We start from the raw sequence: 24,606 nt of genomic DNA, 5'->3' as shown, positions 1-24,606 counted from the left end.
GTAGCAGCCACAATGAATACAGTAACATTAGTTAGTAGAGCAGATTCTCAACTACAAAAAACTATTCTTCAACACAGTCGCTACCATTAGCCTTAGCCTACTTAGTAATGTAACTGAAGTTTATAAGCTGTTTAAATAATTACTTAATTTGTAAAAGTATTTTCAATAACTATCATTTTGACCCTTTCATGAGAGATTAAATATTTTCTAGCAAACAATATAAGAGCAACGATGTAATAACTTTTGCAACTACAGATTCCTGCTATGGTAAGGAGAGTAATTACGCCGTATCCAGATGGACCTGACTTAAGTTGTTTTGAGCCTGAAGAGGGAGAGAACTTTGTTTTTATAAGGGAAGAAATGAATACAGAACAGAATTCTCAGTAAGTATCTGTTTTTCATCAACATTTCTAAGTGAGCTATATGTAGTGTTTATTTGCCTTTGGATGGTACCTGGTTCCCTTTGGGATCAGAACTGAAATATTAAAAAGCAGGATAAATGATGATTTCAAGGACTGCTCTCAGTTCCCTGAAGTGTTGTACGCTGCAGTGAAAAACTCCTCCCCTTACCTCCAGCTTACTGACAGAGTAATGCTGGATGCACAGAGAGATGCACTCTTCTGGGTGAAGAGTGGCTGGAGGGCAGCGCAGCCCAAAGGGACCTGGGAGGAGTGCTGGTGACAGCAGCTTCTCAGCATGAGCCAGCAGTGTCACCTGGCTGCCAGGGTGGCAAACTGCAATTTACAGTGCATTAAATGCAACACAGTCAGCCAGTCAGAAGAGGTGATTCTCCTGCTGCCTTTAGTGTTGGTGTAGCCTCAGTTTGAATAAGTGTGTGGTTCTGGACTCCACACTGTCAAAAAAAAAAAATATATATATATATATATATATATGTATGTGTGTGTGTGTGTATATATGTGTATATAGTGTATGCATATACATTTTATATATATATATATATATATATATACACATATACACAACTTATATATATATCTATGTGAAGATTCTTGAAAGCGCCCAAAAGGAGGCAACAAAGCTAGTAGATTGGGCTAGAAAGCATGTGCTTTGAGGAGAGGCTAAGGACATTGGGTTGTTCAAAATAGAGAAGAAAAGGCTGAGAAACAATCTCACTGTTCGCTGCAGCTGTGTGAGGAGGGGAAGCAGGAAGCAAGAGGAGGCTGCTGGGCTCTGCTCCTGGGAACTGATAACAGAATGGAAACAGCATAGTGCTGTGCCAGAAGAGGGTTAGACTGGGAATCAGGAAGCATTTCTTTACTGTATGGGTGATCAAGCATTGAGACAGGCTTCCTATGGAGGTAATCGATGTCTCACACTCCTCAGTCTTCATGAGGCATTTGGATAACACCATCATTGATGTGCTTTAACTTTGGGTTAGCCCTGAAGAAATTGGACAGTTGGAATGAATACTTATAGGGCTCTTTCAGCTATGAATGGAACTATGCCATCCTATTCCTATAAGAATGTGAGCAAAGGTAGCAAAATGGGCATTGAAAGTAATGTTTAGGTGTTGTGTATCTTGTACTGTTTTTGCTTTTAATAGGGAAGCTCTTTTCAAAAGGGCAAAAACTAAAGCAAAAAAGAAGCCACGGAAACGCTCTGACAGCTCTGGTGGATATAATCTCTCCGACATTATTCAGAGTCCAGCCTCTACAGGTCAGTGGGGAAGATGTTCCTTTCAGTTATAAAGACAGAACATAAAAGTTAATTTGAAATACAGTGCAATTTTTATACTTCAGTAATTAAAACTTGCAAAATTTTGCAAGTTGAATTGCTGCTGAATTTGAACAGTGAATTCTGAAGACTGAGTTGTTTGAAAGAGTGGTTATCACCTTAAGCTTGTGTCCAAAGCTTTCAGTAGAAGCATGTTTTTTTTTTTTTTTTTTTTGTAAAAGGCACTGCCCCATATAGTGGAACATTTCTACTTACATACCTTTCTCTGGAATATCAAATAGTTTACTCACTGTTTGTTGAAAATATTAAGGAAGACTTTTTTTTTAACAGAAAAGTTTATTTTATTTTTCCTGAGAATGTATGTCACAGGGCAGAATGAGAAAACTAGAAACAATACCAATCCTATTTTTTTAAAGAAAGTCTGCTTGAACTTATTCTTGTCTAATATACTGGGATAGGTAATCTGGTTATTTTATACCTATAATATGAGGTTAATAATTTCTGCTTTGGTTTTAAAAAAAAAAAAAAAAAAAAAATTAGTCCTGCTTTGATGATATATTAGTTTTACTCTGTTCTTATTTTGTAGGCTCCATAAAACTGGATAAAACCAACTCAGTAGAATCGCTTCCAGAACTCCTAACATCTGACTCAGAAGGTAGTTACGCAGGAGTGAGTAGCCCTAGAGACTTGCAGTCCCCTGACTTCACAAAAGTTTTTCATCCAGAGAGGACTGAGGTTGGATCTCTTTGTTTCTAACAACTTTTTTTTGTTGTTTATCTAATCCATCAAATGACAGTTTGTATTTTTGGAGTGTTTCTGAGAAACTGTTGTCCTTAAAATTGAGAGACTTTGGTATAACAGGCAAAGTATAATTTTGAAATAATTCTGCCTTACAGCTTTAGAAATGAACATCTTGGAGTAAATTTTCTATTATCAAGATACATATTTGGACTTAGATCATTCAGGGTGAAGTATGAATTAAAAAAAAAAAAAAGATACAAATAAAACTGAGCAGAGATTCACTAATATTTTGCCTGTTTTTATAGCATTTTTTTAAGTTTTTTTTTTTTTTTGTCATATGCATGTCATCCAAGTTGCTTATAGCATTGTATTTTTTGTTCTGCGGGGAAGAACATAGGAATATTTATACAGAGTTTTCTGGCTTTGTGTTTTATTTTTATGTATGTATTTATTTATTTCCAGATGAAAGATAAAGCATGCAGTCTGGTTATGAAAGCCTCTCAGCAGAACAAGGAGATGAAGTCAAACAAGGGATTGTCAGCACTGACACAGTCTGTTCCACAGTCCATTCCCAGTACCAAAAACAGCTCTGCAACCTCTCCCAATTGGGTAGCAAGCAGCTTCAGGTGGAGTAAATATTGTGGTGCCTACCTAGCTTACAGTCATTATTTCTTCCTCATGTGGTAGTGAGTGCCAGTAACATTCTGTTCAGACTTCAGAGTTCACTGCTTCTCATATTTGACTCACTAATTAAAAATTTTGTTAATTTTATTGAATTAGTTCTTTCAAAAATTATTCTTTGAGATTCTATTGATAGATGCTTTTCTTTTTTTTAAGTGCTATCAGTCTGGACTTCTGCTGCCTTTTTTAGAGGCCAGCTTTTATTGTCCTTTTATAAAGTTTTCTGTGGAATCAGATGATGCTTGAGGCCATTGGAAGCACCATTGTGCTTTGACATTTTTAAGCCATTCTTTTAGACTACAGTGGATTGTGAAAAATCAGCACTGCAGCTTTAACTGATGCAGTAATAAGATAATTGCCTATTAGTTTTTATCTGTAGCAGTATTTGCATGTGAAAGCAGAATAATAGTACCATAATAATCTGAAGATTCATCTTGCCTCATTGCCAGTAAAAGTTGAATAGAGAAGAGGTTAAGTTCTTAAGGAATCACACGGTGATAATTTTCCAGAGTTTTCTTATCCTCTATGGCTTTGTGGCTGATGTGCTTTGTGAATACAGTTAATTTATAGAATTTAGAAGTCCCAACTCTGAAATGTGTAGTTTAGACAGCAGAATCCATTAAGACTGTTTTGTCTTGCCACATATTTGTGCAAGCGTAGTTTGTGCAAAGACTTTTTGGTCTTTAGATGTGGTTGAAGGAAGTTCTACCTTCATCTGTCATCTTACAATTCTTACAGAACATTTTTTAGAAGATTACAGTGAAAAGGAACAAACAAAACCATAGGTGTTTGTTTGTAATATCCCTGTACCTTTATGGATTTTCCTTATACTTTTTCTTTGCTTTTTCTGGTAATGCTAGCACATGATATAAAAATAATAATAATAATAATCAGGCAGCACTGTTGTATAGTGTTTTAAGGATTAATAGTACATTTGATTGAAGTACTATTGAAAAGCAGTGATGACATGTATTGGTGTGAATTCACACTGATTTATTCACTACTTAGTCTATTTCATCTGGTTTTCTGTAGGGAAAGACAAAGTACTGCTTACATCTAATTTCAGTTTGTCTTTGTAACCTAGTTGTAACGCTAGGTTTGTTTATATATGTTTTTTTTTTCTTTGTTTATATATGTCTTCAAATGCCCAGGTTTTAATTTATAGTTTTACATAAATCCAGGCATTTCTAAAATTTAATTTGCCTTATTTTCTACAGAAGTTTAAAAAAAGATCATTTACAAAAAGGAAACTGATTTCTAATGTTTGAGAATGTTGCTGGTGTTTGGGGAGAGCTTTCAAATTTCACTGCAGTGTGAATTAGTGTTAAACAGGCTCTTGAAAGAAAGATTAATTGGGTCTTCATGAAAGAACTGTGAGCAGTGCCTTTCTAATACTTAAAAAATGGATAGTTGACTACTAAATAAGAATCCTGGATATAGATATCTGATTTATTTTTTTTTTAAAGCAATCGTAGTTCACATTTTTTTTCATAGCATATTGTTGTTAAATAGATATATATTCATGAATACATATTGAATATATGAATATATTTTTGTCATAAACATCGTATTTGTTGTTTGCCGTAATGGAGCAAACAGACATAAATTATGCATCCCATTACTGATCTTATGTATGATCTAGAGAGTTTCAGAGAAGGTTGGAAGTATGGAATGTAAGTGAAAATGAGTGCCTCGGGAGGTAACTTGTTATTTTTTATTTAGCCCTGCCAGCCCTCCTGCTATGGATCTAAGAACTATCATGGAAATAGAAGAAAATATGCAGAAATGTGGAACTATGCCAAAGACAAATTCAAGGTTAGTAAAAAAAACCAACAACAACAAAAAAACAAAAAACAAAAAAACAAAAACAAAAACAAAACAAACAAAAAAAAAAAGCCAGCAAAAATTCAACAAAACTTATAAAAGAAAAGTGTGATCAGGCCATTATGAATTTACTCAGTGGTTCTGGCATTTCATACTTGAAAAGGAACAGGAGAAAAGATGTCATGTTTGTTCTTGAGCAACTTTGTTTACTTCATTATAGTGCTTTTTCTTCAGGAATTCAAAATTTTTCCCTTTATTTTACTGTAGTTTTCTTTAGTCAACTACTGCAAAAGCATGTCTAGCACACTAGAAACTAGTATGTTAAATAATTGGTCTGCTTTCTGAACTGCATTATTTTCAACCAAAAAGAATTAATTCTTTCTTGTCTATAGCTTAAGAAATTACTTCTTGACCACAGTATACTCAATTCTGAAGTTTGTTTCTTGTCTTATATTCTCTGACCTCCCCTGACACCTGATATTCATAGTTGATATTCATAATTCTTGCTCAGTCAGAAGCAAGGGTGGTCCTTGCTTTGAAAATTACCTCTAAAATGTAGTGAAAGAAATAGACATTCTTAGGAGGCAGTGAATTAAACCATATGCTTACTAAGTGCTGACATACGGAAGAGAACTGGAGATAACTTCAGCATAACTTCAGCACCTTTACAGTGTAATGTTCTTGTAAAAGAGAGCCAGGAAAATAGTCCTGGAGTGCTTTGATCAATTTCTGTATTTCATAAGAGAGAAATATGTTGTCTAGTCAGTAATAAATGCTTACGGTAAATTTGAAGAAAAAATTTGGCTTGTTTGTTTTATTTTCTTTGTAAAGGGTTGTTCTCCAAGTAGATTGTGAAGCTGTAAACCAAATAGCTGAGAATGAGGAATCAAAATAGCTTAAAAAACAAATCACTAAATAGAAAATAATGACTATATTCTGTTGTATACATCTTCAGGCAAGAATATTTTTGGCTTCAGGAAGCAAGTTTCAGATAGTCTCTTTTAAAAAAAAAAAAGTCACAAAACTAAAAAGTAGTCTTCATCTGGTGGTAGACTTCTCTTAGAGACTTTTTTATACTCTGCATATTTTCATTTGTAGGAATCAATAAGGGACAGTTTCTTTCTGTCACTTGATTCTTTTTGATCCTTCTGTTTGCTCCCCAGCTACCCAGCCCACCCTTGGCCCATAATCACTGCATTTAAAATAGTATTTTGGTCTAAGAAAGGAATATCTCTCTGTTTAGTGTGCAGGGTTAAAGGCAAGTCATCTGAAAGGACTCTGATCTCACATGTCTCTTTGCAATATCAATTCACAGCAGAATGGCTTCTCATGGAATTAAGCTTTCTCAGAAGCAAAGGAAACTGATTGCACTGGCAGCAAAGGATAGTGGGTCAGTAACTACCAGCACAGAGCCTACTCCACTAATAACCATACCACCCACACCTACAAAAGTTGTGAAGCTAGGAAATGCATGGTATGTTACATTTTAAAAATCACTTCTCGGTTTTGGATGTTTTTTCCTTAAATAATTTCTTAGAAGCAATTACTTCCGTAAGTGACCTAGCTTCTGTTCATTAAAAAGAATAATGATGTTTGTATCTATATTTGGTAGTAAGCCCATAGGGGATGGGGGCATGCAGTGGTTGCAGCTTAGCTGTTGTTTAAAGTTCTACTACAGGTAAGTCAGTAGGCACTGTCCCCTCTGGCTTTTGCCTGTGTGTGATGTGGTATTTGCAGGTGCTATCCAAGTGATATATAGAAAAAGAAGGTAGAACACAATGTTTGGAACAGTCAGGAGGAGATTATTGATAACCATTAGGAATGCTGCTTTTCTTTGTCAGAAAGAAAAAAAAAAAAAAAAAAAAAAGCCCTTCCTGGAGGGAAGAGCTAAAATGGTTTTGTTACAGGGTGAGTGATGAATACTAGTGTTAAGGATTCTTTTGGAGTGTAATGTTTTTAAAATGATATTTAGTGCAGATTTCACGCAATTACAATGTTTAAATAAATATCACTGTATCAAATAAAACAATTATTTATAATCTGGGTTTACAGCACTGAAAGATTGCAACTTGCCTCATTTAAATTTCTTTTTCACAGTTTGAGTTGGTACAGGGTGAAATCTTAGAAGCATAACTGAGCAAATAGCAATGAGCCATGTGAATTTATTATATTTATTTACTTAAAGAATAAATATCTATGATGGCTAGGATTCCACCAAGGATTTATGAAAGCAGAGGCAAGAAATCTATTTCTAGGCATCTATTTATCATGAGTTGATTATTAGAAAGAAATTATACTCTCTGTACTTCTTGTGTCCAACTTATAGTTACAGGGGTATGTCGCTATGGCAATAATTTAGCCACTGGTTTTAATCTTACTGCTAACATTATAATTATGAGTAAACAATGTATAACCTAACATCTGCAGTGACAGTGCACACAGGTCACTCATGCTCATTTGCGTACCACTTTGTGTGTCCTCACAAACCCACTGCCTTTATACCCATCAGCGGTTGGTACGGAAGGAAAGTCATCCACTTGCGCACCACCTGGTGGATGGCACTGGGGACATCCATGCTGATGTATGCAATCAGTGTGGCTGTTAATTATATGGACTGGGATCTGCATGAGTCAGTTCTTCTCCTCATGCATCCAGCAAGGGCAGGGACCTTTCCTCTATATCGCTGGCTCTTGCCTGAAGTCCTCAAAGGAACTTCACCAAACATCCCTTGCCATGGCTTGCTCTAACGTTAGTGATTGCTGCTGTAGGTGTTTCAAGGGCAGTTTCAACGAGTCGTCTTAAATGTCATCAGTCACTTAATTTTTGTTGCATAAACAAAATGAAGCATAAAGCTTTACAATATTTTGGGTGCCAAGGAAAGGGGCTGTGAACCCTGAACACAGAGTGGTATCTATTTGGTTGTCTGTATTTCTCTTCTCTCCTTCGTACACAACTGATAGATACAACAAAACCTGAAGTAGGTTTTGGAGGATGTTTTGAAGAGTTTATCTGAATATCTTTAGAAGTGTTTTTTGTTCCTTGAGTCCTAATTTGTGGTGTAAGATAGATGACTCATTAGACGTATTTGTGCTGATTAACTTAATCGTGTTGATAGATGCCTCTAGATTATTTTCTTCGGAATACAGAAAATAAGATAGTAAGAGAAGCTGATAAAATATGTGTAAGACTATGGAGTGTGATTTCCGTAGTTGGGCGTCTCGTTAGGCTGTGCTGACTATTCAGACTATAGATCTATTCTGTTAAGGCTAATTCTTTACCTATTGGGTGTTATTTATTTTTAAGCTACCAAATACCTGTGAACTTTTCCTTACAGTTAAAAAGCAAATATTGACTGATTTTATTTATTTATTTATTTTTGGAGTATGCTTGGATAAGTCTGTCTAGAAAATATATTGTATTCTTGAGCTTTTCATTAAACAGTTCTTGAAAGTGGCTGAGCTTTACTGTGGTACACAATCTTAAGTGGAAGTGCCAGAGGTTCCATCAGGAGGATGGAATCCAGGCTGTTGCTTGTGTGGTCACCGTGCACGATTCTGTATGTTCCTCAGCAATGTTCTGGCTGCTGATCTGGAAACTGCCATTAGCTCTAGAATTCTAGAAAAGTGGGAGGTAAATAAATATTTTAAATTATGCCCAGCTTCTGTAAAAGAGCTTTTGTTGAAGAGACTTTAAGCTTTAGAAGGCAAGCCATCAGTTGTTCAAAGCAGTTTTTCTATGTAAAATAGAAGAGTGTTACTCCTAATATCATATTTGCAAAGATCTAGCCTGTACATTCACAAAAGACTGTTAAGAGTGCTTCTGGCAATAGATGGAGGTTTCCATGCATGCAATACAGTCCAAGCTATAGAACTTGCATTCCAGTGAAATGATATTCATCTTGGATGTGCATTGAGAACACTTGCCAGAAGGGTGGGGGACCTTCCAACTCTTTCTTGGTTGACTAATGCACAGTATATTGTACACCATGCCCAACTTTTCCACCAAAAGCAACCTCCAGTTTCATAGCTGGGGAGTGGTCTGAAGCAGTGTTACCTCCTGTGAAGAATGGTGGAAATAAGGGAGGAAAAAAAAACCCAAACAAATAAAAGCGAGACAAGCAAATAAAAAGTAATACTTGGAGAGTATGAAGTATGAGAAGCTAGGTATTTGGTATGTATTGACTTTATTAGTTCTCCAGACTTTGATCATGAGTGGTAGGGCTTTTTGTTTTTGTTGTGTTTTGTTTTTGTTTTCTAAACTCCAGAGAGCCTATGGCTTTTCATGAGTGGAAGTATAAATTTAAAGCCTTTCTTGAGAATTCATGTATATGACATGTTTTTTTAAATGTTTAGGTATTCAGTTTGTTGATATTTTAGCTTATTGTGAAACATCAACAGCTGTTTTGGAACTTGACACTTGGATATTTTGCAGTTACAGATTAGAACAACTTCCTCCTCTTTCATTTTTTTAATGTATAATGTTTAAATCATACATAATGTTACATATTAAGTAAGTATGACAGTGTTAGGCAAGCTGAGAGTTGTTACTCTTAAGAAAATTTGTAATGGTTTAAGCTAAACCATTTTATGCTATCCCTGTTGTTTTGAATAGGATCAGTCTTTAAGAATGGCATGATTGCATTGGTTTTTGTTGTTGTTGATGGTGTGGGTTTATTTATGTTTTGGTTCTGGGTTGCTGGTGAATCTGATTTCAGTACAGAATTTTCATGAAGACAGATAGGTTATTCAAACTGTTAGCAGCAGGAGGCTTCTGTCATGGCAGATCCCAAGAGAGCTATTTGCCTGCTTAGTGTAAGAAGCTTGGGGAAGTTCTGGTAAAACAATTTCCGTGGTTCTGTTAAGTCAGCTGATGGTTGGAATGGAGGAAGCATAGAATGACTCCAAGTTCCATCTAGTGGTTTCCATTCTACTTTATATGCCTACAGCGCTGCTCAAACAGTAAGAAAAACATAAAAAAAAAAAAAAAAAAAAAAATTAAAAAAAGCCCTTAATGCTGGGTATTCTAGTGTATGATTCAGATTCTATAGCATTCAGATACTTTTGTTGTAACATTTCATTTCCCTGATACCTGTTAATTTTTATACTGCACTGATGCAGTTTGGGCATCTTTGACTTCAAATGCACCTCTCCTTGTGGTAGCTGTGCAGTTAGTAAACATTGTATAGGTAGCTTGTTCTACTTCAATAGTTTTTATAATTGATCTGTTACCTTCTGAGTGGATGACAAACAGAACTGTTATTTAGTACATATTTCTAATATTTGGCATACTGTAAATAGATGGTTAGTAAAGTTAAATGTAGGTAAATTTATGGTGAATTAAATCTAAAGTTATGATGGGCAGGAACGTGAGGGGCAACTACCTTGATTTCTGTAAATAAAGGTTTTTGTATCGGAAAATGTTCACACCATTTATTATTCTAAATTGATGTATTTTCATTCTGTTTTGTTTTTGAAAAGTAATATGCAGGCTCTAGTTCAGTACCAGTGTGCATTATACTTAAGCAAGTAAAAGAAAACCAAGCATATCAGTTTTGTGAATTTCACTGTGGATTAGGGGATTTTCAGAACCTCAAGTAGCTACAAGTGACTCATTCACTGTTTTGGTTCTGCTTAGCAGCTGTGTCTGCCAATTTCTGTCAAAGTCTAAAATGTATCTGGTGTTTACCTTTTTGTCCCAAAGTGATGTATTTGAAGGGATGAGGTCCAAAGGGGATTTATATGTGTATATATCTATGTTTTTAATTGCTTCTTTATTCAAAAGGTCATCTTCATTGCATTCTGCTTTGCCGAAATCATTCCGTGATCTTGTAATGGAGGAAGAAAAATACATGAGTGCAAATAATTTGCCTGGTACTGCTACCAAGAGAGCTGGATGTAAAGGAGCTGAGGATTCACCAGTCCAAAGCACTACAAGGTAGGAGAGCAGTCTTTTCCTAATTGTGAATAATAATTCGTATGCCAGAACCTGGAAGGATGAAATTGCCTTTTTTTCCTTTTTAAGTCCTTAAAGTATTCTTCTAATGGTGTTTTAATATTAATAGGATTTCATGAATGGAGTACTATTATAAATAGGAAGTAAAGTAGACTTAAGGAATATAATGCCACTGCTAATATTATGTTTATAGTTTGAAGTATTTGTATATGTGGGCATATATATATGCACACATGAACACAAACACTTCTGACTACTAACAAAATGCTTGTGTATCTGTATGTATATACGTATGTATAAACATAGAAAACATCTAATTTCTGCATAAGTTAGAAAGTATCTTCTAGGATTCAGATATGGCATGAATGAGTTTTGCTTAAGAGTATTTTTCTGTAACCAGTGGGTGAATGAAATCCATTGATTCAAACAAAGAGCATTCCCTAATCGGAGTTGTTTTACAAGCCGATTCGTTCCATGAAAAATTGCACCTAAACAATCTAAAAGGCTTACTAAAATACTGATGTATCATTTATGTTTGTATATTATAACTAGTGAGGTACTATAATTCTAGGGACAAAAATGACCTGTTTTGAGGTCTGTGTAAATTGCTGTATAATAACTGGATGTACACTGTTCTTCTGTTGAACTGTTTTGTCCCTGCATTCTGCTATCTCCAGTAAAATCTGTGTGTTGGAATTAGAATTACTAAGCTGAGAGGAAATAAATTTCAGCCTAATTTCTGAAAGTATTTAGGACCAAGTTGTCATCTACATGAATCTCTTTGCTCTATCATCGGTAGTTTTAAACACTAGACATTTAAAATATATTTAAGAGACAGAGGGCTTGAAATTCTTACTGACCTTCCTACCTGCCATCTAGAAGACACAAAGTCTGAATGCTCTATCATACTGGTGGGGTCAGGTGGTAGCAAGGCTGGCAAGGCACACCCCCACTGCGCCAGAGTGAGGTGAGCATGGCAGGCTCTCTGCTGGTGACTACACACAAATTGTAAGGGTGAGAGAGCAATGAGCTCAGATGCAGCTCAGAAGCCCAGCTGTGTTCTGGGCTGCATTAAAAAAGGAGTGGCCAGCAGGGAGAGGGAGGTGATTGTCCCCCTCTACTCGGCTCTTGTGAGGCCCATCTGTAGTGCTGTGTCCAGGCTGGGGGCCCCAGTACAGGAAGGACATGGAGCTCTTGGAGCAGGTCCAGAGGAGGGCCAACTAAGGTGATAGAGTGCTGGAGCACCTCCCCTGTGAGGGAAGGTTGAGGGAGCTGGGCTTCTTTAGCTTGGAAAAGAGAAGGCTCTGGGGAGACCTCATTGTGGCTTTCCAGTACTTGAGCATATAAACAGGGGAGGGGGGACAGCTGTTTACGAAGATGGATAGTGATAGGACAAGGGGGAATGGTTTTAAACTGAGACAGGGCAGGTTTGGGTTAGATATTAGGAGGAAGTTTTTCACATAGGTGGTGGTGATGCACTGGAAGAGGTTGCCCAAGGAGGTTGTGGATTCCCCATCCCTGGAGGCATTCAAGGCCAGGCTGGATGTGGCTCTGGGCAGCCTGGTCTGCTGGTTGGCGACCATGCACACAGCAGCGGATATGAAACTAGATGACCTTTGTGGTCCTTTTCAACCCACGCCATTCTATGATCTAAAAGTCAGGATTAGAATCAATGAGGAGAGGCAGTCCCCCTGCACCTTCTCATGGCTCTTTCTTACAAATTAACTGTCACCAACAACTTGACTAAAGGGAGAAGAGTTTGCAGAGCCTTTTGGTGCATGCTGGTCCCAGGTACACATTTTAATTCTCTCTTTTTTTTTTCTTTTTTTTTTTTTTTAAATTTTAAAAGAAACTCTGTTCTGTCCCACTCCAAAAATTGGCTGTGCAAGAAGGAGAAGGTGGTTCTGTTGGGCCTCCCTCTAGGTTGTTCAATTGTATAGAAAGTGATGATTCCCTATAATGGAAGTAGTATGTGCCATATTGGTAGTTACACAGCAAAAATAATGGAGAATTAAAGAAATATGTGTGGGAAATGATGTTACAGGAGAGAAGAGGGATTTGGCAAGTGTAACAGAAGTATCCTTCAGCAACAGAAATAAAGCTGAGGCAGCTGGGGTGAGTGGAGATGCACTTACACATGTGCAGACATAACAGGTATTATTAATCTAGTTTCTAGAAAAATAGCAAAACTTTTGATCACATGAGAGAGAGTATGGGCTGGTGATAGAGGAACATGCACTGGATGCTTTTACTAGTTTTGTCACGTGGTCTCTGATCTTCATAAAGTCACTTAATTTCCTTTTGCTTTGCTCTGTCTAGTCTGTTAAGTCTGGCCTGTCTGCAGGCTCTGAACTGGATTCTTTGAGCTGATTCCAGGCATAATATGTTAGCTGCCTGAAAATGATATATTAAACTAGTGGGAGGCTACATGACTAGATTGTCTATCATCAGTCAGAAAAAAAGGACACTTCCAGAGCTATTTCAGGTTGTTTTGAACTGTCTCTAAAGATGCTGATTTCTTTCTGTTAGGTATAAAGAATCAAGGTTCATCTATCTGGAGTTAGGATTAAGGTTTCTACTTTGAGCTAGTTTTATTCTTTGACTGACAGCTTTTGTCACAGCAGTTTCTGACTTTTGCCAGCAGACATCAAGAGCTGTTTCAGTAAAGATTCATTGTCCACACTTGTTCCTCTTCCTTTTTAAGGAAAGGAAATTGAATGTTCATAAAGCGTAAGCAATCCTTGTCTCCGAATGTCAGGCCTACTGATGGGACACTGAAGAAACTTGCACAACTACTGTGTCAGCTTTCTTTTTTTTTTTCTTTTGGAAAAAAATGGCAAATAATTTTTTTTATTTTTATTATTTTTTTTTTTTTTACATTGGAAGGGGTGCATAAACATGCTTCCATACATTGTCATCTTCCAGTTTCTGCAGATGAAAAATGTCATGAATGTGGAGATGTGAACTGGATTGGGTCCAGAAGCACATCAGCTCAAATGCTGAGCCAAGTGGATGTGGCTGCATTGTTTCCAGGGACAACTTAGTCTTGGGAGTTACGCTGCACAGCTGTGTGTGTATAGCTCACAGTTCAAGCTAAAAACATAGGCCTGACGTGACTTGACTCTTTTTGTGGCTGCCCAGATTGTCTTTATTGCATTACTCCAGGGAGCAGTAAAGAGCCTTAGTGGAAATGTGTCTCTCTGGCTTTGCATGGGAAAGGCCTGGTTTTGGCATGGCTAATATTGAGCTAATAGCTAGTACATGAGTCAGATGGCACAGCAAAACCCAAGAGGTTCTGCAGGAGACCAGCATTTTTTTTTCATAGAGCAGTTATCAGATCTTTGAGGCAGTAGACCTGAACTGGCTTCAAGTGAAGAAATTCTCAAGAAACATTGGGAAGTTAAGTGCTAGGACATCACAGTGTCTGGGCAGGAGTCATGGCAAGTTCAGCCAACTGAGTTAATCAGTCTAGTTCAGAACTGATTATATTTGGCTTGTTTGTTTCCATGCACTTACTTCTCTACATCAGTCTTTAATTTTCTAGACTTCTATCTTTCCAAGTTCTGTGTTTTTTAGGCTTTTTTTTCCCCCATTTTTCTGTATATCTTTGTTTCTCATTTCCCCTCTATTTCTCCTATTTATTTTGATGCCCGCTGAGGAATAGCATGTTGAAATATCTGCAATTGATTTAGCATCTGGAATAAATATCTTGCTAGCAAGAAACACAAATATACATATGCACAAGCAGGTTCAAAATAAGTGTTGTTTCCTACATTTTAAAGCCTCACTTAAATTGAGGTGGATGACACAGGTACTTAAACTTGTCTTTTGATTGAACACTAGAGTGTGCTGTGACACTGGAACTGTTCATTGCAGTTAGGGAAAGCCTGTGAGTGTATTGTTTTTTTGTTTTTCCTTCTTGCTCTGGAAAACAATCTTTTTGTCTATACTCAAACAGGTTAGTTAAATGAAACAGTCTATTTGGATTAGTTTCTAGTGGTGCTGTAAGTTCTTTGGATTATGGGTGAGGAGGAGAGAGTTTCTTTCAAATGTCTGGAGGGGTGCAGGTTATTGTCAAATGTGCAGTTAGGTGAGCATTGCAAGAGGAGATGAAGAAAGAGCTGAAGTAGAGAAGTGACATCAGAATAAAGGCATTCACTAAGATGTACAGACATGCTCTTAGTTAAATGAGCCAGCAAGCAGAAAACTGATGCCTTTTCCTGTTGTCTGTCCTTCCTTTTCTGATTCTTTCCTGTTTTTTATTCTCTTATGGTGTTCACTGTCTGAAATAAAAACTGGAAGCTGGTTTATCTAGACTTCCGACATAAGTGATGCCATTGTTGAAACTGTAGAATAATTTAGATGCTGTCAGCTGGCCTCCTGTTCAACATAGCTCTAGCTAGATTGTGTTGCTCAGGGCCTGGCCCAATTGACTTGTGGTATTTCCAAGGGTTTAGATACCTCAGCCTTTCTAGGCAACACGTTCAAGGGTCTGATCATCTTTACGGTAGATTTTTTTTCTATATCTAACTGGGATTTCCCATTTAGCAGTTTGTGCCTATCACTTCTTACTCCATGTGCACCACTAAGCACATGGTTACTGCATCTTTTTTCAAACTTCCAGTTATATAGTTAAAGGCAACAGTGAGACTTCCTCTTTGCAAGCATACAGTTGTTTTCAGCTCTTTCTGTCACTTGTCCCTAGTTTTGGTGGCCCTATAAAGGATGTCTTCCAGCATGCCAACATCTTTCTTGTATTGAGGGGCACAAATATGATACTCTGTATGTAGTTTCATAAATACAACACAGAAGGGAAGAGTAATTTCTTTTGACTGTATGGCTATGCTTTTGCTAGTACAGACTAGTATGCTTTTGGCCTTTGCTGCAAGGACACATACTGATTCATCTTAGACTTACTGCTTACCAGGACTACATGAGTCCTTTTCTGCAAGGCTGCCTTCTAGCCAATTATCCTCTGTCCTGTACTGCTGCCTGGGGATACTTTCCTTCAAATATGTGACTTCACATTTGCCTTGTTTTCCCATTTTTCCAGCTTCTTGAGGTCCTTCTGAATGGCAACCCAGCATCCAGCATGTGCAATCCCAGCCTGTCCCCATCTATTTGTGACCCTGCTGAGAGTGCACTTTATCTGACCACCAAATAATTGGTGAAGACATTAAATATTATATCAGTTCTTAAGGACCATCACCAATAGTTGGTTTCCAATTGAGCTTTATACAGTTCATCCAGAACCATCCATCTTGTAGTCCATATACCTTGTCCATGCTTTTCAGACTGATTATAAGGATACACTGTATGTGCAGGCTGAGTATAAAGACTTGGCTAGCGAAAGGCAAATAAAGTGATTTTCTTTGCTCTCTGTTTGTCTGCAGAGCCAGTCATCCTATTGTAGAAGGTAGTTATGTTGTTCAGAATAAATTTGCCAGTAGTTGATAAATCCAGAAATGACTTAGAGAAGGATTTGTTCCACAACATTTATAAGGTTTGAAGTGACACTGATCAGACGGTTCCCTATGTTCTTCCTGAAGATGGGTATAATGTTTAGCTTTCTCTAGTTGTCATGAGAAATTGTTCTTCTCTGCATGCATGAAAATTTAGATTCATCTTTCTTCAACATAAAAGATGAAAATGAAAGGTCTTCGAAATAAGCTTCATCCAGTGTGGTATATGGTGACAGAATTGGTTGTTCCAAATTGAACCAAGTTGCTCAACATTCTATTTTTTTTTTTTTTTTTCCAGTAATGTACTTCTGATTGATTGTCATGATCAGTACACCTTGGATTCTACTTTTTCTTTTCAAGCTGAAAAATTCTTAGCTTAACTAGTTGCCCTTCAGCCTTTTTCTTTGTACTGAATTTTCTTGCCCTTTGCTTTGTACCACAGTCATGCTGTTTATTTTTTAAGAAGTTAATAGAATTTCCTAATTTTGTTTGTTAGTTTAAACATCACTGCTTATTATATCCATTAATGTTAACTTATGATGGTATTTCTTTTAGCTAACTTACTCTCTAAAATTGTGAATAACGTGGCTGCAATATGAGTAAGCTAGAAATGAGAGGTATGGGAAATTCATTAAAAAAAAAAAAAAACAGTTTTGTGGTGCTTAGCTCCTTACAGAATTTCCGTATTTATCATACTTATCCCTTATGACCTGATACTTTTGTTCAGTAAAACAGGAATTTCTAAGCTGCCTTTTTTTTTTTTTTTTTTTCTTCTTCTGACCAAAGATTAAAAACAAACAAACAAACAAAAAACCAACTTTTTTTCAACCCTTTTTCCTCGAGTATTCTTTGATCCTCATGGAAAAAGCATTGCAAATTAGTAATGTTAAGTGAAAGGAAACTGGCAGCCCTATGGATGGATGATCAGTGTGGAGAATGGTAAAGCAGATTTGATCACTCTTGTCATGGAGCTGTTGATTCATGGGTCAGTTCTGGAATAACGGTTACCCAGAAACAGCCAATTTGGAAAGACCTTGTTGGCTTTTTCTCCATACGTTGTTGCACTGACTTTCTTGTTAGTGTCTGATATGATCACCATTACTTAAAATGGAGGCAAAGTCTCATCTTGACTCATATGAAGTGTATTTTTCCAGTGGAAACAGAAAAGCATTATGAGCTGGCAGAAGGTGAATCTACTGGGCTTGATTCATGGGAGTGACACTGCAGAGAGCTTATTTTGAAAGTCCACTGTTATGCCTTGGCAGACGTTAACATTTGTTTGTTCTTTGTATAGATGGCTGTTTGGTGGACAAGATTATGTTTTGTGACAGAAAGCTGGGCATGGTTCACAGAAATGTTGTTTTTGGTAATGGTTGTTCCTTTTCAGGCTTTTTGAGATCTTGCCTTCATTGCTTAGCAGTACGAATCATGGTTCTTGTTGTCCTTGGAGTTGTGTAGTGGGGAAAAAATTCCAGGCAGGGAACTTAGTAGTTACTGGAATTCTCTTATTAGATAGCTTTCTGTAGATGTTTCCCCCTTTCCAAGAGTTTGTGGCCACTTACAGAGGATTACCAAAGCCATAAAGAAAATTGAGACTGATTTATTGAAATACCAACACCATTAGAATTTTTTCAATGCCATAGAATAATTCAAAAAAGTCTGTTAGCATTTCATAGTATGTTATAAAACTTCTTTAGAGTTGTGGAAATTGCAAAAGTTGCCAAAGAGAGAGATAGAATAACAAAAGTAGGTCTCTCTCGTCTTACTGATGTAGGATTATTTTGTCAAATACACTGTGTCTTAAGGTGTAGAATATACCTATTCTGACTTATTTTTGTAGACAGGTTAACATCTTAGAATGGAATAAAATGTCTTCCTTCTTGGCAATTCTTTGTTGTTATTTCAGGATTTTTTTCTGATCCAGTTAATTCTAGTTTACATGCTGCTTGTATGAATATGAGGTGGTTGCAGAACATACACTGGAAGTCCATGTTTTCCGGGCTTATACTTGAGGAAATAATTTGCTAGTGCTATTGTAGTACTGTACTGGCTCTTTTTACATAGAATATTTAATTTGAATGCAAGATTTTTCTGTCTTGAAGCCCTGTTCTTTCCATGTAAACTCCAAACAGATTTACAGTGCATGCTGTCAGTGCATAACTTGATTGAATATTTTACAGGTTTAAATATATCTATCTGTGTCTATCTATATATATATATGTTATTTTTTTAAGTGCTTTTCTTCAAATGCTCAAATGTTAGGAAATGCCAGAGTTAGTGCTCCAACTGAAAATGCAGTAAGTTCTGGCATTCAGAAAGGAGTATCAGTGTCTCCTCGTGTTACAGTATCACATTTAAAGACAAACTCAGCATTACTTTATAATGCCTAACCTCTGGGAGGGGGGAAGAGTACAAATTTGTAATTAGCTACTTTGAATTTGTAATCAATTACGATTAAGTAAAATCCATTTTTAGTGACTTTCACCCCCCTTTCTTTCTTTTTTCCAGATGTGTGGCTCGAAGTAGCCCAGGTCCAGAAGGCCACGTTTTGGATTCTCCTCAGCTGGAGAGCCATAAGTAAGTTTGACTCACTTAAATTCTAGAATTTATTTTCTCTGTCATGCTGACCTTGTTTTCAATGTTGCCTCATAATGTCTTCTGCTTTTTTGCAGTCCTTGGTTGGCAACACCACCAACTAACTCTCCTGTCATGGCACCTGTCATGTTTGCATCTATTGTAGAGGAAGAGCGCCAGCAAGAAGCTGCTCTTATTAGGAGCAGAGAAAAACCCTTGGCTTTGATCCAGGTAAAGTGCTAAGTTTCTGCAGCTGGGTATTATCACCAGGAGTTTCCACTGGCTGTTTTAGAGATCCGTTTTTAGTATTAATTATGTATCATTATACTTAGCATCACTTGTAAAATGGAGTTAAATATCATTTAATAATAACATCTTCTTGCAGTTTGATAAGGTAGATCTATGTTAGATTGACTATTGAATCCATGGCTGATAGATTTTCAGAATCACAAAATAGTTGATATCAGAGTCTGTAAATAGTCTAGACTAACGGAGGCCTTTTTGGAAAGCCTGTTTCAGTGTCCAACCACCCACAGTGAAAAAAAGATTTTTATGTTGAAATGAAATTTTCTGTATTTCAGTCTCTGTTCATTGCCTCTTGTTCTGTTGCTGGACATCACTGAGACATCTAGCTGCTTTTACTTTCTCTGATCAGCTGTTCATACATATTGATAAGATATCCCTGAATCTTTTCCTTGCTAAGCAGCTGCAGCTCTCTTAGCTTCTCCTTGCACATCAGAGACTCCAGGCTTTTAATCCTTTTTGTGTCTTTTCACTGGACCCTCTCTCTTGTAATACTGTGGAGTCATAACTGGGCCCAAAACTCTAGATGTTTCTCGCCAGTAGAGGGGAAGAATCATCTCTCTCAATCTTCTGACAGTGCTGTCCCTGATAGAGGGACTCTTTGATGCAAGAGCACATTGGTGACTTAGAGTCAACTTGCCTACCAGGACCCCAAGTCCTTTTCTGCCAAGCTACTTTCCATACACTTGGCTGGTGTATGTTCTTGTGCTTCACTCTTCTTATGAGCAGGACTTTACATTTTCCTTTTGTGAACTTGATGGGATTCCTCTCAGCTAATGCCCCAGGCATGCTGAATACCTTCAGAATGGCAGCACAACTCACTAGTGTGCCTACCACTCCCCCTAATTTTGTCATCTACAACCTTGCTGAGAGTGTGTTATGTCATATTGCACAGGTCATTAATGTAGATGCTAAGCAGTACTGACCCTTGTCTTGATCTTGGTATTAATACTAGCAGCTGTGCACTAACATGTTCTTTGGGACATAGTTCATAATTGTCTAAGACTACCAATTCAGGTAGTTTTCAGTCCATTTTACTTAAATTCATCAAGTCCATGCTTCAGTTTGTCTGTGAGGATGAGGGAGACAGTGTTGAAAGGCTTGAAGAAGTAAACAATGTCCACCACTTCCTCTTCGTCCACCAAGCCACCCTTCTATGATGAGCATGCTGTTGGGTTCGTTAGACATGATTTCCCCCTTGTAATGTGTACGCTACCAGATAGCCTTCCTGTCATGCATGCGTTTAGAAATAACCTCCAGGAGGATTTGTTTTATCATGTCTCCAGGGATAAAGGTGAAGGTAACTGGCAATTAGTTCCCAGATGCTCCTTCTTGGTCCTCTTGAAGATGACATTTTGCTTCCTTCTAGTCCTCAGGAATCTCCTTCTACCACCATGATCTTTCAAAGTATTTTTTACAGTGGCCTTGACTGGCCAGCTGCCATAACAATCTTTAAAAGTATGAGTTCATTCCATCAGTGTCATAGGTATATGTATGTCTGGTTTATTAAAATATTTCTTAACTTTGTTATCCTCTGCTGAGGGTAGATCTTTTTCTTTTTTTCTCCCCAGACTTTCCCTCTGGTCTCAGGGGCCAGGGATTACTGAAAGCTGGTCTTACTACTGCAGATGAAAATGAAGACGACTAATTGTTCCTCAGCCTTGTCCATCTCCTTTCTCTTTCAGCTATGAGCTTACGTTTTCTCTAGTATTCTTTTTGCAACTTTTTTACTGCCTTTCATGTCACTTGCAGGATTCAACTCTGGCTGGGCTCTGACTTTACTAATTCGTTTCCTGCATGCTTAGACAATGGTTGTATTTTTCTTCTGGGTCATCTGTCTTGGCTTCCACCTTATACGCACTTCCTTCTTGTGTTAGAGTTTTGTAAGGAGCTTTTTGTTATCCATGCAGGCCTCCTGCCATATGTGTTAGACTTCCTGGTCACCAGACTGTTACTAAGCTTGGAAGCACTGACCTTAAAATCAAGCAGGTCTTCTGGACCCCTTTTCTTTCAAGGACCACGTTCTCTGAGATTTCCAAGCAGATCCCTGAACAAATCATAATCTGTTCTTCTGAAGGTCTGGGGTTATGATTCTGATATGTCTTGTTCCCCTCTCATGAGGTGGTGCAAGATCTCAAGGTCAGAGTGGCCAGAGCTCCCCTTGACCTTATCATCCTTGACATCTGACAGTGTCTCCCTTTGTCAGTTTCTTGATCATCTGTGTGAGGAAGTCACCAGAGCAAAACTTCTGGAGCACTTGAGCCCTTCTGTGTTGCCCTTCCAGCAGATATCAGGGTCTCTGATGAGGGCCAGAGTCTGCAAGCATGAAGCTTCTTTCAGTGGTTTGAAGGAGACCTCAGGTACTACTACTTGCTGATGAGGTCTATAGCAGGCGTACTCAGGGCCACCACAGCCTGTTCATAACTATTAGTGGCGTATATGCCAATCTAATACTGAAATACATGTTCTTTTTTTGTTCCAGATTGAGGAGTGTGCTATTCAAGATTTGTTAATCCACTATGAAGCTTTTGACAACCCTGAAGAATTTGTGACTGTTGAAAGGGCTCCACAGGGACCTATGGCCACACCTATGTGGAACAAGCACTAATTCGTACTGTTAAAAGCACATATTATACATGCACTTCTGAAATCCTCATTACAATCAGAATGAGACTGGTAAAACATAAATCATGTAACTTTTAACATCAGCATTAAAAATTGCACATAATCAGTAGGTATTTGGTAGAGATAATGGAAGTAATTTGTTCACTGTGTCTTTCACCCACAACATGTTTTGTATGTATGGTTTGAGAGAATTTCTTCAACAAGTCCTGTTTAATTAGTAGTGTCACATGAAGCTGTAGATTGGAAATGCTAATTTAAATAGTGAAGGTATGTTGTTGAACTTACAGGTGGCTGAAAAGCGAGTGCTTATTTTGTGATTTAATGTGGAATTGATTGTGCAGAATTATACATCTTTAAAGTTTATTTGGGGGGTTACGTTCTTCAGAGCTTTCTGGCAAATTGGAGTATAGCAAAAAGTTCGTGCTTGAACTTGATGTAAAAGTACAGTTTGATAATGCAGTTTTCCTTAACTAGTGTAAGTATGTGCTGGTTTTCTGACTGCTGTGACCAGTACGTCTTACTGTCATGCTCCACAATGAACCTCTGTGCTGTACCTAAGTGCCCAACCATTGCCTGCTATCAGTTTGGTTATGCATGTTCTTTTCACTGTTGTGAGACTGGCCTTTGAGCAGTCAGTTCCATTGTGAAGTGAAGTACACAGTTGAATACAACATGGTGGCACTTAATTAGCTCATCTGTAGTCTTATTCTGGTAAATATGGTACAGTTTTAGAACCACTGTGTTTAAGGTACGATTCACTTGAAGTGGTGAGGAAATGCAAGATCTGTACATTCATTGTTAAAGCTAGAGCTGCAAGGGTGAATGCTTGATTGTGGAATTTGTAAATGCCTAACCTTGCAAAGATTATCATAGGTGGCTTTCAGTATTGTGTTTTCTGAAGTTCTCTGTGCCTGGTTTAAAAAATTTGTATATGTATGTAAAAGAAAAGAAAAAAGGATAGCCTTATCTACAATATTCTGTTTAGTTTGTCTGTTTGCATAGGTGTGTTTGAACTTCTACTTTTTCAATAGTGTCAGTACTCACAAACTCTGGAAAACTGGAATTGAGAGAGCTGCAGATGATGAATGTAGAGAATTGATCACTGTGTGATAAGAGTTGAGTCTTGAAAAAACGCTGTGTAGATATGTCTAATGGTTTCAGGTTAAGCTACACCAAAAAATCCTCCACAAAAGTTGTAAACAAATGCAATAAACCATAAAACCTTGATTTACCCAAAGTTAGTATACTTTTACATACTGTTTATATACAGTGAATACTTTAGGTAAGTATAGAGTAATACGAAAGTACTTGTGCTATGTATGAAAAAACTGTAGCCATTTTGGAGCTACACAGAAAAAAGAAGATGTGGATTTTAATTATATTTTAAATTCTACTGGTGATTCTTTCAATATACTGATAATTTCATTAAGTGAAATTATCTTTGGAGAAGGCTCCAAGGAGACCTCATTGTGGCCTTCCAGTATTTGAAAGGAATGCATAAACAGGAGGAGAAATGACTGTTTACGAAGATGGATAGTGATAGGACAAGGGGGAGTGGTTTTAAACTGAGACAGGGCAGGTTTAGGTTAGATATTAGGAGGAAGTTTTTCACATAGATGGTGGTGATGCACTGGAACAGGTTGCCTAAGGAGCTTGTGGATGCCCCATCCCTGGAGGCATTCAAGGCCAGGCTGGATGTGGCTCTGGGCAGCCTGGTCCAGTGGTTGGTGACCCTGCATATAGCAGGGGGTTTGAAACTTGATCATTGTTGTGGTCCTTTTCAACCCAGGCCTTTCTATGATTCTGCAAAGTGCTTTGCACGATTCAATGCGCAGGGCCTTAGTCTGCTGCATCAATCCTTTGAGATTGAAAGAAAGCTTATGTATTTTGATAAACAGCTATAAAAGCACTAGGCTTTTCCAAGCCTAAACCCCATTTGTTAAATCACTTGGATGTTGCTTATATGCACTTCAATTCTTTTATTCAAAATTGTTTAGGATATGTTGTTTTAAGTGTCATTCTTAAGTTGTTATCAGAGAATTCCTGTTCCCACATGCTGATGAGCTTGACTGCTTTTAAAGTCTGGGTTTATTGCAGTAGTTTGTTTATTCTTTGTCACTGATTCTAAGCTGAGTAAGCTTAGTTTCTATTTTTATTTCGTCAAAACTTTGAATTGAAGAGTGTAAAATGCCTGGAATGTAGTTAAATCTGTCAAAGTTCTAGAAACAGAAACGGGATTTTCTAACTCGCTGTGTGTGCTTTTGCATACATGACAGCCCAAAGAAAAATGCAGAACAAGGCAATTGTTTCAACAGATGTAAATATCTTTTCGATGGAAGTGGTAGGACTTGAAATTTTCTTCAGTTACATACTTTGCTTTGATCTAAAACAGTATCACTTCCTGAGATTAATGTGATGTCAGTCTTAACTGCGTCATCGTTGAGACTGAAATAAACCTCTGAAGATTACCTAGTCCAACCTGTCCAGCCCAAACCGGCTCAACTGAGAAGTCTGTCTCTATTTTCTTCCCCTTTGCCCGTTTGACTATTTGTACACTTTATTAACCCTGAACCTTCTCTTCTCCTGACTGAACAATCTCCACTCTTTTAGTCTTTCCTCATACTGAAATATATTTCAAAATCAAAACTTCACAACAGATTTTTGCACATAAGCACTTTTTCTCTTCCATTATTGATCTCTTAAACATCAGATACTTTTGAAAGAATTGAAAGATAAATAAAACATCAAA

General features: G+C 37.4%; 1 protein-coding gene across 4 annotated transcripts in view; it reads left to right on the top strand.

Moving 5' to 3' along the window:
- The window catches only part of IBTK (inhibitor of Bruton tyrosine kinase), a 54,966-nt gene extending 31,872 nt beyond the window's left edge, over window positions 1–23,094 (top strand). For 3 of the 4 annotated variants that reach the window (XM_042886866.1, XM_042886872.1, XM_042886859.1), the window contains 10 exons: window positions 256–383; window positions 1,565–1,677; window positions 2,282–2,430; window positions 2,899–3,062; window positions 4,840–4,932; window positions 6,257–6,415; window positions 10,723–10,875; window positions 18,864–18,932; window positions 19,028–19,160; window positions 21,715–23,094. In XM_042886866.1, coding sequence (XP_042742800.1) covers window positions 256–383; window positions 1,565–1,677; window positions 2,282–2,430; window positions 2,899–3,062; window positions 4,840–4,932; window positions 6,257–6,415; window positions 10,723–10,875; window positions 18,864–18,932; window positions 19,028–19,160; window positions 21,715–21,840 — 1,287 coding nt within the window. In that variant the 3' untranslated portion in view covers window positions 21,841–23,094. The remainder of the gene's footprint in view (window positions 1–255; window positions 384–1,564; window positions 1,678–2,281; window positions 2,431–2,898; window positions 3,063–4,839; window positions 4,933–6,256; window positions 6,416–10,722; window positions 10,876–18,863; window positions 18,933–19,027; window positions 19,161–21,714) is intronic. The other variant, XM_042886881.1, reaches the window with a different exon arrangement.
- Window positions 23,095–24,606: the final 1,512 nt, after the last annotated feature.

Source organism: Lagopus leucura, unplaced genomic scaffold (genome assembly GCF_019238085.1).
Source record: "Lagopus leucura isolate 7727_CA_CO unplaced genomic scaffold, USGS_WTPT01 Super-Scaffold_73, whole genome shotgun sequence".
Lineage (NCBI taxonomy): Eukaryota > Metazoa > Chordata > Aves > Galliformes > Phasianidae > Lagopus > Lagopus leucura.
The sequence above is the reverse complement of the archived record's forward strand: the minus strand, read 5'-3'. Positions and strand labels throughout refer to the sequence as shown.